The sequence below is a fragment of the Pristiophorus japonicus genome, chromosome 3 (assembly GCF_044704955.1).
Source record: "Pristiophorus japonicus isolate sPriJap1 chromosome 3, sPriJap1.hap1, whole genome shotgun sequence".
Taxonomy (NCBI): Eukaryota; Metazoa; Chordata; class Chondrichthyes; family Pristiophoridae; genus Pristiophorus; species Pristiophorus japonicus.
In genome coordinates, this window is record NC_091979.1 from 104,789,610 (window position 1) to 104,807,335 (window position 17,726).

General features: G+C 42.7%; 2 protein-coding genes across 4 annotated transcripts in view; one reads left to right on the forward strand and one right to left on the reverse strand.

Annotated features, from left to right (window-relative positions):
• Positions 1-13,509, reverse strand: part of arl6ip6 (ADP-ribosylation factor-like 6 interacting protein 6) — a 50,694-nt gene extending 37,185 nt beyond the window's left edge. The window contains exons 1-3 of the mRNA XM_070875631.1: positions 13,022-13,509; positions 12,831-12,884; positions 12,606-12,738 (exon numbers count right to left, since the gene is read on the reverse strand). Coding sequence (XP_070731732.1) covers positions 12,606-12,738; positions 12,831-12,884; positions 13,022-13,334 — 500 coding nt within the window. The 5' untranslated portion in view covers positions 13,335-13,509. The remainder of the gene's footprint in view (positions 1-12,605; positions 12,739-12,830; positions 12,885-13,021) is intronic.
• Positions 13,510-13,690: 181 nt separating this feature from the next.
• Positions 13,691-17,726, forward strand: part of prpf40a (PRP40 pre-mRNA processing factor 40 homolog A) — an 81,701-nt gene continuing 77,665 nt past the window's right edge. Inside the window, exons 1-2 of one of the 3 annotated variants that reach the window (XM_070875633.1) lie at positions 13,691-13,774; positions 14,929-15,062. Coding sequence is in view for 2 of the 3 variants with exons in the window: in XM_070875632.1 (XP_070731733.1) it covers positions 13,772-13,774 (3 nt within the window). In the remaining variant the exon portion in view is untranslated. The remainder of the gene's footprint in view (positions 13,775-14,928; positions 15,063-17,726) is intronic. The other 2 variants (XM_070875632.1, XM_070875634.1) reach the window with 2 other exon arrangements.

Here is a 17,726-nt window from a genome sequence, read left to right on the forward strand (position 1 = left end):
GACTCCAGAGTGTAGGTATCTCATGGGTGGCCTGCTTAAAATACCGTGCTCCCAAGGGATGCTGGGATCCCTTGAGACTCCAACAGGTAGGCCCTCTGGTTACAAGGGGTTAAATACATAACAATGTCTAACTTTGTTCACCAAAGGCAAGTGTCTGACATACTTTTAAATGGATTTATTTCCCAATTTCCTTCGAGGATCTTGACAAATTCTTGCCCCCAAATAAATTCAATGTTTTCTTGAGCCAGTTAGCGTCTTTAAATAAAGTAGGTAATTTATCTGTTTTACAACATTAATGGTACTATACAGGTGCAGCGTCAAAAATCCGGAGTTCCGGAATCCGGACCAATCGGTGGCAGGATCATCTGGAATCCATAAAAACGTTCCGGAATATAGATCTGCTGTCCCTGCTGACCTCGGGGCCTCATGGCCCCGCCGCCCAGATCGCAGCCCCTTCTCGGCAGGGCCGACCGGCCTGAACAGTTCTCGGTGCGGGGACCGCCCCCCCCCCCCCCACACCTCCGGGCTCGGGTATTTCCAGATCCATGACATCAGAAAGACGATCAAAAGTCTGGAATCCAGAATGGCCTCAGTCCAGAGGGTTCCAGATTCTCGACGTTGCACCTGTATAGATCCAAGTTGTTGTTGTTGTAGTAGAGTAATGTCATACTTAAACCCTATAAAATGTTTTTCCCTTCCATCATGCTTTTGTCAAAATTAAATTTACTATTAATTATATTTACTTTTGAATTCCGTCCCAAGTTTGGTTTCCAAGGTAAGTACTCACCACCAGCCATCTTGAAACTGCTAAATTCAAACCTGTAACTGGATGCTGTCTGATCCCCTGTAGCTGTTGTTGCTCCTTGTCCCGATCATAGTGACCGGAACCCTGGCCCAATGCAGTCCGTTGCCCGATGATGTCTGTGCCCAGACTTGAAATCCAAATACTCTGTGGTGCAGGCCTACAAAATCATGTTCCCGGGCAGTGCTGGAAACCAGCATAAAAGTTCCTCATGTGCAATTTTAGCACTTTTTCAACAAAATACTCAATTGTATTCATTTTAAGTAATACAAGGTTCTCCACAGATCACATCAAGGAATTCCTTTTAAGAAATCACACCTCTTGTTGCAAAATCATCCAATAGTGGTATAATTGAGATTGTTGGAATTTATTGCCGATTTTCTTTTTTGAATTTTTCAAAATTTCAGACCTCAGCCACCCGCGTTCAGAAGCACTAAACAGCTGGAATGGCCTTCTAATGGGCCTCTATTCAGCATAACAATGGAAGAGGCTCTGCAAGCGAGACACCATGGCCGAAGACAGTAGCCCTTCCACTATTATCCCGACTGGTGGCACTACATTTGCACTTCTTTTACCTTCCAGCAGAGATAACAGAGCTCTGCAGAAAATGTGGGCACAAGTTCCTATCGGCCAGATTGGTGCAGAAATGGGCATAAATTTCTGCACGTGCGATCCAGGAAATTTGGGGTCACTGTGGCAATAGCATTCAATTGTAAAGGTTTTGACATTTAAAAATGTGTTCTGACATACAATATTGATTCAGGCAACCTAATATATCTAATGGACAAATAAAATAAAAAGCTGTGAAATCACAGTTCACATGTTAACATTTTACCAATAAATTGCCTAATGACATTGTCATAACATTCATGCTGTCAGAACATATTATGCACTCTGGTGCCATAGCCAACGGCAAGAGTGAAAGCTAGATTTTAAAGAAAGTAGACATGTACTAGGATGCCATGTGCATTCAATTATAAAAATTGCACTTGGCTTTAATATAAAAAAAAGGTTACATTTCCAATATTCTAGGTTATTCAGAAATAATTGAGAAGGATACTTAATTCTCTAATTGCAAACTGTTAAATTAAATGCATAGCTGTGTAAACTATCTTAAAATTAAATGGTTAAGATTATTTCATCTATGCTAGTTTCAGATAATTGCAATGGGTGTGGATTCCAAAACAGCGATTGACACAATGTAGCTTTGTTAAATGATGTCAAAACCAATAAACCGATCAGAATTTTGAACGTTTATTCTAAAATAGGAATTGGACAAGTCTATTGAACCACAAAGCAATGGTGCATTCTAATATTTTTCTGAAGATAAATGAAAACTATAAACTAATTCTATTTTTGATTTGAATGCTTAGACATATACATCAAAGGGTTCAAATCAGCAGAGAAAGATCAGTGATGACTGCAATAATTGGCATTACTTTGAGATTTAGAAGCTATTCTAGAGAGTAATTATGACAGACAAAATGATTCAACAACAATTTTTTTATTTATATAGCACCTTAAATGCCCCAAGGCCCTTCACAGCAGTGTTGGAAGATAAAACAGATAGATTTGACACCATGCCACATAAGAAATTACAGCAGATGACCAAAAGCTTGGTAAAAGAGGTAGGTTTTAAGGAGCGTCTTAAAGGAGGAAAGAGAGTTAGAGAGCCAGAAAGGTTTACGGTACGGAGGAAGTTCCAGAGCTTAAGGCCCAAGCAGCTGAAGGCACAGCCTGCGGTGGTTGAGCAATTATAAATCAGGGATGCTCAAGAGGGCAGAATTTGAGGCGCGCAGACATCTCGTGGGGTTATGAGGCTGAAATAGATTACAGAGATACGGAGGGGCAAAGCGATGGAGGGATTTGCAGAGAGGATGTTTCCACTCGTGGGGGAATCTAGAACTAGAGGGCATAGTCTCAGAATAAGGGGCCGCCCATTTAAAACTGAGATGAGGAGAAAGTTCTTCTCAGAGGGTTGTAAATCTGTGGAATTCGCTGCCCCAGAGAGTTGTGGAGGCTGGGTCATTGAATATATTTAAGGCGTAGACAGATTTTTGAGCAATGAGGGAGTAAAGGGTTACGGGGGAGCAGACAGGGAAATGGAGCTGAGTCCATGATCAGATCAGCCATGATCTTATTGAACGGCGGAGCAGGCTCGTGGGACCAAATGGCCTACTCCTGCTCCCATTTCTTATGTTCTTATGATTTGTAAACAAGGATGAGAATTTTGAAAATTTAATTTTTTTTAAAACAAGAAAATTTGCAAGATTCTGAGAGTACTGGAGATGTACAGGAAACCAGTCAGTATCCTGTAAATAAAAAGATGGATTCACATTTTGCATGCACACCCATCATTACATCTCAGTTCTGGCAAAGGATGTGCACCCCCTTTTTAAATCCATAATTTCTTTAGACAAATACTGATGGATCTGCTTTTATTTATAGGATAATGTCCCTGAACTCGTGGCCCATACTATGGGCACATGTGATCCCGTAGGGGCCACGCAAGTTCCGGGTTTAGGCATGCGAAGCGCATGCGCCTAAACCCGGAACTTGCAATCTGTCAAGAATCCCCTTGGCAGATCGTACACATCTGCACGGGTGGGGAATTGGGCTATTTGCTTTTATCAGCATAAGACTTTAAAAACACAGAATAGACCTATTAAAATATGTAAATTTATTTTCAAAAAATTCAACTTTTTGTAGTAATAATTAAATTCCATTTTGATTAATTTTAAATATGTGATGGTTTTTTAAAATTTATTTTAAGTGCTTGTGTGTTTTTGGGATATTCCCATTCATACCTGTGCTGGTTGGAATCACCATAAGTATGAATGGTAATACTCTATCGCTGATAGATTGGGCCGGCCCATGTAATCCCAGTGATGCGTACGAAGCGTATACACTGCTGGAATATGTGGGCCTCTACGCAGGCCTTCGCTTCGAGGCCCAGGACCAGAACTCTCAAAAACTCCGGGAACAGGTACTTTCGTAGAAATTTTTGCGGTCAGAGGCATCCGACCGCAAATTTATGGCCATTCTGTTTTTATTTTAGTTTTTACTGCATGGAAAGATCATCTTGCAACATACCAGCACCATGACAAATAAATCAGAATCTATTCTTCAGTCCAAAATCTTCAAAATGCATTTACAAATCCCCACCGCTTATATGGCGTTGGCGTCAATGCAATTTGCCTGCTATACACAATGGCCGGTGTAACCAAGTTTTTTTTTTAAAAACCACAGACACAAACCTGGGCCCTTACATGAGCACCTGAACCCACCCTGGAATGTAGAGAGTCAAGATCCAGAGACCGGATTCACCAAAGACTATATAGTTTTTCGACAGGCTGGCATTTTACCACAAATCTAGTTCCCTGTTTGGGAACCGGTTTAAGAAAGGTCCCAGTGGGCAGACTTGGTTCTGGTAAAGGGAGCCTGCCCTTGGAAGGAGCATCTCTAACCTGGAGGAGGATCTGAATATCTGAACGTGGCCAATGACAGGTTCACTGCGGGCCGCAGGCAGTCGGCACCTTTCTGAAAGTCACCATTGCTGAAGGAATGGCATGCAGTGGGAGACAAAGAGCTTTCTGCTCTCAGTGGGGTCCCAGTCTTTTCACGTCAAGTCTCCCTCAGCAACCTAAAGCCCTGGAACCTGAGGAGGTCAGAGAGTAATGGGGGCGGATGGAAGGCATCTGTCAGCAGGTTGAGTTAGAAGGCTGAGTCCGCTCACTCGCCTTACACGCCATGTTAATTTTAAAATGGATATGGCCATCGTTTAAAACAGAAGGGCTTGCAGCAGTGGCAGATGTTCCAGTGGGCAGAGGGGTGGGATTAGGACTTTTAATGACAGCAAGGCAATCAGGAGGTTTGAGCAACTACTGAACTGCCCGATAAAGCACACTCAACATGCTTTAAACAGCGTTTTTGTAATTGACCTATGGCAATGGCAAACGGTTAGTGCCAGTGGCCTGACAAAGGCAGCTGTCCAGGATAAATGGGCAGGGTGCAAGTGGTGGGGACTGCACCAGCAACTGACAGATTCTGTCCTTACAGAAATGCACGAGTTACAATTTTAGGCCATTCGACCCAGTCAGTTCATGTCAGCCTTTAACATCCACATGAGCAAATAGTTCTAATCACCTTTACCTGCCATATTCCCATATCCCTTCAACCCTTTTCCTTTATCTGCCGACTATCAACATTTAAGATTAGATTGTTTCCGCCGCATCAAATGTCTGTACGAAGAGGTTTCTCTTCCCTATTGCTCTAAATCTCTTACATTAAATTTAATGTATCGATGGTCCCTCTTTCTTGGATCATTCAAGTTCTACCTACCCTGTTCCACCCTTTCATAACTTTAAATGCTGTACATAGTACTCTAAGGTTTTATATAGACTCATTATTACCTCTTGGATTTTATATGCTATGCCATTAGCTTTTTTAAAGCCTTTTCAACCCGAGGTACTTTCTTTATTGTCATATGAACATGTACTCTAAATCCTTCTGTTCTTTCATAGTACCAAGTCTACTTTCATTTGGAGTGTCAGCAGTGGCTCAGTGGGTAGCACACTCACCCAAGTCAGAAGGTTGTGGGTTTAAGTCCCACTTCAGGAACCTGAGCATATAAATCTAGGCTGACACTCCAGTGCAGTGCTGAGGGAGTGCTGCACTGTCAGAGGTGTCGTCTTTCAGATGAAACGTTAAAACCAAGGCCCTGTCTGCTCTCTCAGGTGGATGTAAAAGATCCCATGGCACTATTTTGACGAAGATCAGGAGAGTTATCCCCAGTGTCCTGACCAATATATATCCCTCAATTAACATGACAAAAACAGATTATTTGGTCATCATCATCATAGGCAGTCCCTCGGAGTAGAGGATGGCGCTTCCACTTTAAAAGTGAGCTCTCAGATGACCGAGGAGTCCAATGCGGGACCTGCAGTCTTTGTCTTGGTGGGGCAGACAGTGGTTGAAGGAAAGGGTGGTTGGGGAGCCTGGGTTGACGCACGCTCCTTCCGTTGTCTACGTTTGGTTTCTGGTTGTTCTTGGCGATAGGATTCGAGATGATCAGGGCTCTTCTGGATGCTCTTCCTCCACTTTGGGCGGTCGTGGGCCGGGGATTCCCAGAAGTCGGTGGGGATGTTGCGCTTTATCAAGGAGGCTTTGAGGGTGTCTTTGAAGCATTTCCTCTGCCCACCTGGGGCTCCCTTGCCGTGTCGAAGCTCCGCGTAGAACGCTGGCTTTGGGAGTCTCGTGTCAGGCATGCAGACGATGTGGCCCGCCCAATAGAGCTGATCGAGTGTGGTCAATGCTTCGATGCTGGCCTGAGCAAGAACACTGACATTGGTGCGTCTGTCCTGCCAGTGGATTTGCAGGATCTTGCAGAGGTAGCGCTGGTGGTACTTCTCCAGCGCTTGGAGGTGTCTGCTGTATATAATCCACATCTCTGAGCCATATAGGAGGGCGGGTATCAATACTGCCCTGTAGACCACCAAGCTCATGGTCATTATCACATTGCTGTTTGTGGGAGTTTGTTGTGTGCAAGTTGGCTGCCGCGTTTCCCATATTACAACAGTGACTGCACTCCAAAAGTACTTCATTGACTGTAAAGTGCTTTGAGATGTCCGGTGGTCGTGAAAGGCGCTATATAAATGAAAGTCTTTCTTTTTTTAAACAAACTATTCAAAATTTAGAGCTTGCTCATATGATTTGACTAAGTAATTTAAGTTTGGAAACCTGCAACAGGAATTACAATTAAAATCTGAAATGTAGTATAAACCACAACTTTTTAAACAGCAAAATTGATAAAATCATCATGAAGAAAAATGGTCACTTTACAAGTGATAAAGATTTTAAAAAGCGCTTTGAGACGTTTGGTGGTCGTAAAAGGCGCTATATAAATCTTTTTTATAATTAGTGCTTTTAATAAAAAATCAAATGCAACATCTCGCACCAACATCTGCCACTTTTTAAGCCCATTCCCCCACCTTAACAATATCCCATTGCAGATTCCTTTTATCTAAAAGGAACTAACGAAAGCTTCTATTTAGCATCATCTGCAAATTTCAACATCACTCCCTTTAGGCCTATATCCAAATCATTAATATACACAGCGAATAGAAGTGGCCCGAGAATTAAACTCTATGGGTCACCACTTCCAACTAGTGTGTAAAAACTGCCCTTAACTCCTGTTCTGTCTACCAACCCATTTTAATCTAGTTTAGTATTCTCCTACTATTCCATAAACCTTAATCTTTGCTAATAATCTTCAACGTGGTACCCTGTTGAAGGCTTTCTTAAAGTCCATGTAGACTACACATTCCCCATCTGCTATATCAAAAAATTGCAAGCACAATCGTCCCTTTTGAAATCCATGCTGGCTACTTCTATTTATTTTCTCTTCATCTAAATACATGGTAATGTAAATGGTTATATATAAATGGTTATATAAAAGTATATAACAACATGAGCAGTTCCAACACATAACATACTGGAACATCACTTACCACATCATTTCAGTCTAAGAAACATCTGGTTACTGTTACCCCTTCCTTCTGCTCTCTCACACTCTCCCCGTAACCACATTCCCCTTGGTCCCAAGTGTCATTCTCTTTACCATAACTCAATTGCCTTTGTCAAAATCTATATTGAGCTGATAAGTGGCAAGTAATATTCACGCCACACAAGTGCCAGTCAATGACCAGCTGCAATAAGAGTGTCTAGCCACCTCCCCATTACACTCAACAGGTTTACCATCTCCAGATTCCACACCATCAACATCCTAGGGGGGGGGGGGTTACCAATGACCAGAAACTTAACTGGACCAGCCACAGAAATATTATGACGACTAAAACAAATCAGAGGCTGGGTATCCTGCAGCGAGTGACTCACCTCAAGCCTTTCCACAAGGCATGGGTCAGGAGTGTTATGGAATACTCTCCACTTGCCTGGATGAGTGCAGCTCCAACAACACAAGAAGCTCGACACCATCCAGGACAAAGCAGCCTACTTTATTGGCACCCCATCCACCACCTTAAACATTCACTCCCTCCACACTGGTGCACCATGGCTGCAGTGTGCAACATCTACAGGATGCACTGCAGCAACTCGCCAAGGCTGCTTTGACAGCATCTCCCAAACCCATGACCTCTACCACCTAGAAGGACAAGGGCAGCAAGGGTATGGGAACCTTCCAAGTCACAAACCATCATAACTTGAAAATATATTTTCATTCCTTCATTGTCGCTGTGTCCAAATCCTGGAACTCCCTCCCTAACAGCACTGTGGGAATGCCTTCACGTCACGGACTGCAGCGGTTCAAGGCAGCGGCTCACCACCACCTTCTCAAGGCAATTAGGCAACACCCACATCCCAGGAATACATTAAAAAAAAACAATCTACTGCATTGCCTTCATCTACCCACTATATATCTTCCATATACAGATACAACCTCCAAAATCTGAAGTGCCAAAAACCGGAATGTTCCGAAAACTGGACATCGCGAAAATCGGAGTCGTCGTCCAAAATCTGGAAATATGTTCCAAAAACCAGACTTAAAAAATATAAATGTGATTTAAATGGGAGAAAATCAGTGGGGAAAATACTGGACCCTAAAATCAATTTAATTAAAAAAAGTTATTAATTGAAACATTAAAAATAGATACAAAATAAATTATTTCCAAAGGAGTGCAGCAAAAGCCGTCTCCTCCACTGACCTGTGTGGTCTCGGCTGATGTAGTGTCTCTGGCAGCGGCGTCAGGTTTGGTTGGTCTGTGCTGTGGCTACGCAGAGGCTTGTTTGTGGGGGGTGGGGGCGGAAAGACAGGGGCATGTCTGGTTCTCTCTCGTGGGACATGTAAATGTGTAAATAACCCTAATTAATATTTCACTAAGTACATAGTAATTTCATTTTAAAGACTAGTTTACAAACATAAATTGGGAACGACTATACAAGCACTCAAAAATGTTAGCACTGAACCGTAGGAGCTGTGTATCGGATATTTTGTCGAATTTTGTTTTATTACGCTCCTGTGAAGTGCCTTAGAACGTTTTACTACGTTAAAGGCGCTATAAAAATATGTGGTTGCTGTTAATATAGAGATGTAGCAGACAAGTGCAAGGTCCGTTTAAAAGCAGTTTCATCCATATTCGGATGACACTAATTCTCCCCCAAGCCTTTACAGTACTTACTATATCTTTGATAAAAGAAAACAGTAATACTTTTGTCAACCTCAGTATGTCCCCCCCCAAAAAAATCATATGAACATCACATGACTGGCTAAGTCACTCAGAACGCAACAGCTCCACAACTATTTTTTTGTTGATACAAATCAAGTGCCCCCTTTTTCCAAGGACACTAGAACCCACAAATTAACAGTTTAAACAAAAACTTTTAATCAAATTAAAGAATTTGGTTGCCGGGGTGATGATGCACTCCAGTCCCTCCGGCGCCACCACTCGCGTTAGGCTGAGAGCATACCGGAGGACACCGCGTGCTCCATCTCCAGGGACACCCTGGCTCGAACGTAACCGTGGAAGCGAGGCAGGCAGTCGGGTTGACCGACCCCCTCGACCGCCTGCCTGGACCGGTTAATGGCCGAGTATTTCCCAATGTCCTGATGACCTTGCACTTATTATTCTGTAGCTTGTTCTACTCATTTCCCATCATCAGACTATAATTACACAGCATGATCTCCAAAATATGTTAACAGCTCAAGGGTGGTGGGAGTTTCACACATTGCAAACTTTTGCTTTGATAGAAACCATTAGCAAAATTGATTGGATTTGAACAGATAGGATAAAAGAGATGAACATTTTAGGAGGTAAAATAAGAGACCAAATGATTAAACTTTAAAAGTAGACACTTGGGTTCAGATGCACAAATCTTAAGTGAGAAGACAAGTTGATACAGCTGTTAACAAAATGTGGGCTCTTTAGATACTAAAGCAAAGGTGTCATTTTAAACCTTTACAAATCATTCATTAGGCCAATTAGAATATGATGTCTAATTCTGGCACTTTACTTTAGGAAAGATATGAAGACAATGGAGAGGATGGAGAGAGAGATTTACTAAAGATACCAGGATTGAGAAGCTTATTATTGGAAAATAAAAGTTTAAGAGATCTGATTGAGGTGTTCAAAATTGAGAGGTTTTAATAAGGTAAATCAGGCAAAATCTATTTCCACTTGTTGAAGTGGTAATTAAAGGGCATAAATTTAAGATCACCAAAACAAGCTTTTTATTTTAAAACAAATCCAGAGGGCTGTTAGGCTGTAGAAAGTCCTACCACACTGATGGAAGCAGAATCTATAGTCACATTTTAGGTGATAATGGGAATAGGTTTGTCTGTGGACATGGAACTTTGCGCTGAGCACGAGGAAAAGCACCAAGTATGCCCGAGTTATAACAGGGTACATTTACTTGTTATTCTAAGTTTAAAATTTAAAGCTGCATGTGTATTTCAAAATAAAACTGTAGCAAAATAAATTGTCTTCTGTATTTCTTTCCCTGAATTCTGGTAAAAGCAACTACCTGTACAAACAAAACCTCAGCATTGCATAAATTGTGGATTTTTTAAAAATCCTCTTAAATGCTTCTCACAGTCCAGACAGAATATAAGATAGTCACTTTGAGACCAATATGTATCCCTCCATTAGTAACTTCCAAGCCTCTATTGAAATTGTTGCCACAAGTCCTTTCAAGATTCTGCATTCTTTTGCTGGACTTCAAAATTGTGGGACTACTTACATCAGTTTTTCTATCGTTCTACAATTTTAAGCTTTCTTTGTTTTAAAAAAAAAAACTCGTGTCGTATAAATCACTACTTTTTGCTTTACCTTTACTCATTTCAGAGTTGGTGGTATCCCACATTATGGGGATTGGTTGTTCACCTTGGGTTTTCAATTAAATAAAAAACAAAATGTAATTACAGCAGAACTATTATCTAGAGAATTCAGAGTTACACATTGAGCATCAGTAGTGTGCAAAAGAGTGTATACACCAGCAGCTGGTCGGGGCCATAAAAGGAGTGGCGAGCAGCCCGGGAGCAGCGTGGAGGTCAGTTCAGGGAGCAGCGTGAGCTGGTGCAGGAGGGCGATGGCAGCGAAGAGTGACATCAAGGTTCAGGTCGGTGATTGGAGCGTGGGCAGATACAGCAGGAGCGGTGAGATCAGGGCGATGGAGCGGAGAGAGACTGTAGAGGGACGTGATCGGGGCCCAGGGCCCACACTGCGATATGTGTGCGCACTAGGTCCGTGCAGCAGAGCTGGTCTCCAGTCGTCTTGGGTAATCCTTGCCACTGGACCAAGACCTAGCTCTGTCAAGCCAATGTAGTGGCTGGTGTGCAACAGCCACCACACGTTAAGAAAATCCACCACAGACATCTTTCACCCTTGAGGATGTAGTTTGGGCCCTTCATTGAAACACCTGTGAACTTTTTTGGCGTGGAAGCAAGTCATCCTCATTTCGAGGGACCGCCTATGATGATGGAAGTATACTCATCAAGAATCGCCCACACAAAAAGTGTCCACTACACTTCCAAATCTGTTCAAATAATAAATCTATTTGGCCAAATAGCAGTTATTAAAATATATGCAGATGGATAAAGCCACCAAAACCAAATCACCAACATACTCAAAAATCAACCAAATCACCCATATTTTCAACTACCACACGAACCAGCAACTGCCAATCAAATCAATTAAATGTTTCTTTCCCTGATTTAGGGGTAGCTATGTTTTTGCATGTGGGCAACTATTGACAAAGTTTATATGAAGTATGCATTCAGTCATCTCACGTCAGACATTGAGAAGTGATACTTAAGAGAGCTAGTAATTTGCAATATAGACAGAACGTCCCTAACAGAAAATACCCACCACTATCCCAGGAATCATACCTTGAATTGACCCAAGCATTAATTTCAAGAGTGCAGTGCAATTACACTTCAGCAGAATGCATTGTGCAATAAACCTACCATTTATAACACACAAAACAAATCAGCAAATTTGTGCACTTATTTGTACACCTTTAATGTAACAAACTTTCCAAAGGTGGTTCAGAAGCAAGAACGGATGAGAGAGAATTTTGTGTCAGCAATTGAAGGTTTGGTCAAAGTAATAAGTTTTGGTGAACCTTTTGAAGGTGGGGAGAAAAGAATCAGGATGGAGTGATTCAGAGAGTCCCAAATGGTTGGTCGAAGATAGCTTGGAGCTCAAACATTGATGGTGGAGTGATGGGACAGAGGCCAGATTGGAAGAATGAAGGGCATAGACTGGCATGTTCAGCTGGATGAGGCTCTAGAAGTAGGATGTCAAGGTTACAGGGCAGGCGGCGGGGGGGGGGGAAAGATATATTTGTAGACAAGGATTTTGAATTCAACATGTTGGGGGTTGGCAACAAGGTACAAGATATGATGAGTTTAATTTTGTGTAGGAAAGAGCATAGAAGGTAAGCAAGTGGAGCATTAGTTTAAAAATTGTCTTCACAGAAACACAATGAATGCAAAAAATTGAGCTCAGGATCAAACACGACATCAAGGCTATGCAACATCAGATTCGGTCAGTGCATGTGTCATCTTACTTATGCATACAACTCTTCTCTGCAGTGGGAGACGGAGAGACGGACTGTGATTCATAACCTGGTAATATCACAGGGTCTTGCTGGCCTTGAATCGCTTTGCCTCTACTTGTCCTAGACTGATAGGGTATAACTAACTGCATGGGTAAATCAGCTACTTTTTAATCTATATTATAATTCAAACACCGAATTCATATTTATTTAAAATAGTAAAAGCATGATTTACCTAAATCGAGCAGGCGACAGAGGTGTTGGTGGAAACATCCCGGGTTCAAATGAATCAAAATAAGTCAATGTCCATGAGAAACTGCAACATGACAAGCCAGCCATCAAGGCCAAAATCAATGAACTCCAAAGACCTGAAACAAACAAAGTTCAGGCGTGAACACTGACCACATATCATGTAAATAGAGATTTTTTAAAACCAGTGTCAACTTAAAAGTGACATTACCTAAAAGACCAGTCTTGACATCACCCTCGCTGTTTTCTTTATCCCAACGTAAATCTGCAACCACAATTCAGACCATTTTAAAATGATAAAGTTGAACGTTACTGATCTAAATTAGGAGTCTAACGTGAGCGAGGTTTTACTTTAAAGTATCTACAGACAATGTAAAGGATCAGATGTGTAACACTTAATACCTTTGAAGATGATGTACATAATCGCCAAAAGAAAAGCCACGAAGGATATCATAACGATGCAGCACAACATTGAACAGATTCGGGCCGGCCACTTTTTACTTCTGGAATTAACGTACTCGGGCGGCGCTCGCAGCCGGCTTTGGCACGTCGTGTTGCTCTGCACCGACAGCGCGGCGTTCACCAAATCGGTCTGTCCGTAACCTGCGGGCGCATCGACTTCCATCGGCTTCTGCCCCAATTTACCGGCCAGCTCATCTCCAACCTCCGCCCAAGCAGCGGGAGGCGGCGCGCTTCGCTTCACGAACCGAGGCATTGCGGACGATTTAAATTATTGTCCCCACCCAACGCGAGCACTCTAACAGCGGGAAGTAGAGGCATGGGGTGGCTGCCAATGTTAACCGCCTCCGCCTCCGCCTCCGGGAGGACCCTCTCCCTCCACTCCTCACACCACGTCGCCGCACCTTCCTCCCGCTCTCACACTGCGCGGGCTGCTGGGGCTCAAGCTAACCTGCTGCTCGAGGTCCCGCCTCCCTCTCCGTGACGCAACGAAGTTCTGTCCAATCGCCCGGAGGGCGGCCGAAGCGCTCCGGCAGCTGATTGCTCGGCGCTGCCGTCAATCTGCGCGCCGTTAGGTTGCGCGGCAGTTGGCGACCTTTGGCCCTTTACCCCGCCGAACTGAGCCAGTCGGATCGCGCGTTGCTGCTGCGCGTCGTCAGGGCCGCGCCGGAGCGGAGGGAGCGGAGCGAGAACATGGTGAGTGCGGGAGCTCGAGCGCGCACAGCGGGGCCATTGTTGGAGCCGGAGCTGGGAGGGTGCGCCTCGCCGGTGCTCGCCCGCGGAGCCGCTGCTGGCCGGCCTTCCTCCTGGCGACCGGGCCGCACGGCGACCAGAAGTGTGGGCGCGTGTAGCGAGAGGCGGCTGGATGGCGGGGAGCGAGGAGGCCGCATCCGAGCCCCTGCTTTACTCGCTCGGTGTCTCCATTCATCCATTCGGCTGGACGGGTGCGGCGCTTCGGGGTTCACAAAGCCTTGAACCGGTGTCGTATAATAGTTAATGAATGGAAAAACCTTGGGTGGGTGGGTGAATGGAGGAGGAAATTGGAGTCAGTTTAACTTGATCTCTGTCACATTTCTGCTCAGTAATTTAAAACCTTTCCTCTGCGGTTTATTTTATCCAATAAATGGAAATACAAACATTAGCAACGCGGCGTGTGCACAATAACCTGCAGAATGATTCCTTGAAACTCAGCAAAGAGCCGAGGGCCCAGGTGATACCATAAAGTGGCAAAGTATATAATGTGTAGATCTCTACTCTCTGAAACCTCCTACTGCTCATTGGCAAATTATTATATAATATATTCAAAATTAATTCTAAAAAGGTAAAGCTAATAAGTTGAAGTGGATGAAAATAAATCATATGTACGTGATATGATTCATACTATTAAGTTTACTGATGCAAGAATGAGATGATCTAATTGAAATTGTTAGAGGGCTTGACAGGGTAGATGCTGAGAGTCTGTTTCCCCTGGCTGGAGAGTCTGGAAATGAGGGGTCATTGTCACAGAATAAGGAATTACATCATTTAGGACTGAGATGAGGAGAAATTTCTTCACTCAGAGCGATGTGAATCCTTGGAATTATCTACCCCAGAGTGCTCAGTCGTTGAGTATATTCAAGACTGAGATCAATAGATTTGTGGGCATTAAGTGAATCGGGATATGAGGATAGGTCGGGAAAGTGGAGCTAATGTAGAAGATCAGCCATGATCTTGAATGGCGGAGCAGGCTCGAGGGGCCGTATGGCCTACTCCTGCTCCTATTTCTTGCGTTCCTCCCTCCTAAAACCTTCTATTGTCTCAGTTATTCACATGATTGCAAAATATGTTTTTTCCTGCCCTATTTTCCACAGTGGATTTGTCGTTCATGCTGAAGCTGCTGTGAGTGTAGCAATGCCCACTGAGGATTGAGGCACAAACTGTGTCAAGATTGGATTGGACAGGTGGATGAAGGAAAAGGGGTTGATGGGATATAGGAACAGAGCAGGTAAACGTGATTAGAACTGTTTGCTCGAGTGGAGGGTAAATACTGCCATGGACTGGTTGGGCCAAATGGCCTGTTTTCGTGTTGTGACATCTATGTTTATGTCAAAGTAATAAGCTTTGTATACATATTCTAAATTAATATATCTTGCTGTACTGAACAAATACACAATTGGGGTATATGTTCATATGTATATAAAATATAATATGGTAGGTAAATGTAGTCATTGCATATATATGTAGAGTGAATATTATAGTTTGCATATAATTGCTTGAAATGTACATCCCCGCCCATTTCCTTTGCCTCCACCTTTGGCAGCCATGTCTTCAGCCGTCCAGGCCCTAAACTCTGGAATTCTCTCCACAAACCTCTTTGCCTTTCCATTTCTCTCTTCCTTTAATACTTGGTTTAAAACCTACCTCATTGACCAAACGTTTGGTCACTTGTCCTAATGTCTCCTTTTGCTTGCTTTCAATTGTTGTCTGATTATGCTCCTTTGTAGTCCCTGGGCTCCCTACTCAGTACTCCCCTAATCCACCTCGACATAATGTCCCTAACAGCCTTTTGCTATCCATACCTAAGATTTACCACAGTTTTGAGACTAACTAATAGTCTTTTGTGGCGATTGTTCTTCTATGCCATCTGGAAATGTATGTACAACTTTGTAAGGCTTATCACAGTCCACTTAAATTTTACTTCCTTAAAGAAGTCAAGGAGGTAGGTCAGGCTGGATCTTCCTGTTCTTAATCCATCTGGACTACTGCATACTAAGGTGTCATTGTATACATAATCTTCAAGTTTATCCCTGATAGATTTTTTTTAACTCACGATTGTACTAAGAGTGATTGGTGTAAAGTTGCCTGTTTTTGATTTGTTGCTATTTTTGAATATGGAGCCCATATTGATCAGTTTCCAATCTACTGGTACTTCCCCAATGTCCAGGGCCTCTCAAATCTTCCAAGTCTCCTTCATTCATCATTCGGATGATAAGTTAAACCGAGGCCCTGTCTGCCCCTTCAGGTGGACGTAAACAATCCCATTGCACTATTCAAAGAAGAGCAGTCTTGGCCACTATTCATCCCTCAACCAACATCATTAAAACCCTGATCATCATCTCATGGCTGCTAGACCTCTGTGTGTAAAATGGCTGCCGTGTTTTCCTACATTAAAACAGTGACTACATCTCCAAAAGTTCTTAATTGGCTGTAAAGCACTTTGGGGTGTCTTGAACATAGGAACAGGAGTAGGCCATTCAGCCTCTTGGGTTAGGTCATGGGAAATCTGCACCTCGGCTCCACTTTTCTGCTGTTGCTCCATATCCCTTGATAGACTTTGCCTAGCAAAAATCTATATCTCAGTCTTGAAAGCTCTAATTGTTCCAGCATCCACAGGCTTTTGAAGAGAGAGTTCCAAATTCCTATTACCCTTCGTGTGAAAAGGATTTTTCTCCTGAATGGCCAAGCTCTAATTTTAAGATTGTGTCCCTTTATTCTTGATTTCCCTAGTTTCTCCATTTTAACCCAATCAAATCCTTTTAATATTTTAAACACCTCGATGAGATCACCCCTCAGTCTCCTATACTCAAGGGAATACAAGATGCGCTTATGCAACCTGTCCTCAATTTAACCCTCTAATCCCCTGTATCATTCTGGTAAATCTGCACTGCACCACCTCCAAGGACAATATATCCTTCCTGAGGTGTGGTGCCCAAAACTGAGCACAGTACACCGGACGGCTCTATAAAACTAAGCATAATTTTCTCCTGTTTGTATCCCAACCCCCTTGAGTTAAATGCCAACATTCCATTAACCTTTGATTCCTTTTTGTACCAGTCTACTGGCTTTTAATGTATTTGGACTCTCAAAAGCCTGCTCCTCGACAGTCCCTGATTTCTTCTCTCTTAGAAAATACTCTTTTTTTAAAAAAATCTTTCTTGGATTCAAAGTGGATGACCTCACATTGAACTCCATTTGCCATAGTTTTGCCCACTCACTTAATCTTTCTCTATCCTTTTACAATTTCCTGCTCCCTAGCAGCACTACTTACCCTCCTAACATGGTGAGGTTGTGAAAGGTTCTAGATAATTATAAATTATTTATTTTTATTCTCTAGTGAATCAAACCTCGGGATTTTTTTTAAGCCTCTCCTGAACTTCCATCTCATCTATTAAAAAATTACTAATTTTTTCCTGGCTTACCTGTTTGAGGAGTGCATGTTGTTCATGTCTTCACTTGTGAATAATTGGAGGGTGTCGTCATTCAGTGTTTATTATCATTTAGGTATTCGCTGGCTGTGCTTTTAATTTTTATTGCCCTCAGATGATCTCTTTAATTCTGACTCGTCTCAATGGCAGCCTTTAACTTTTGGTCATCACGGGTACTTGCCTTTCAATTTAGGTTTTATCAACTGTCCCGTGTGACTTGGAATTCTCTTAACGTGTTCTCTTTCAGAATTCCTTAAATTTATTTCTGCTTTATTCTTTTGTTCGTATTTGTTTTATCATCTTTTGATGAAGCTTCACACCTTTCCTGAGGTTTTGGAAAGTTTACTTTGAAGTAGTGGGTTCCATTTCTTTCCAATACTGATAACTTTCAATGAAGTTTCTCTTCAATTTTCCCCTCTCTATATTTGGATTTCAGATCTGGGAGCCCTCCTAAGATCACAACC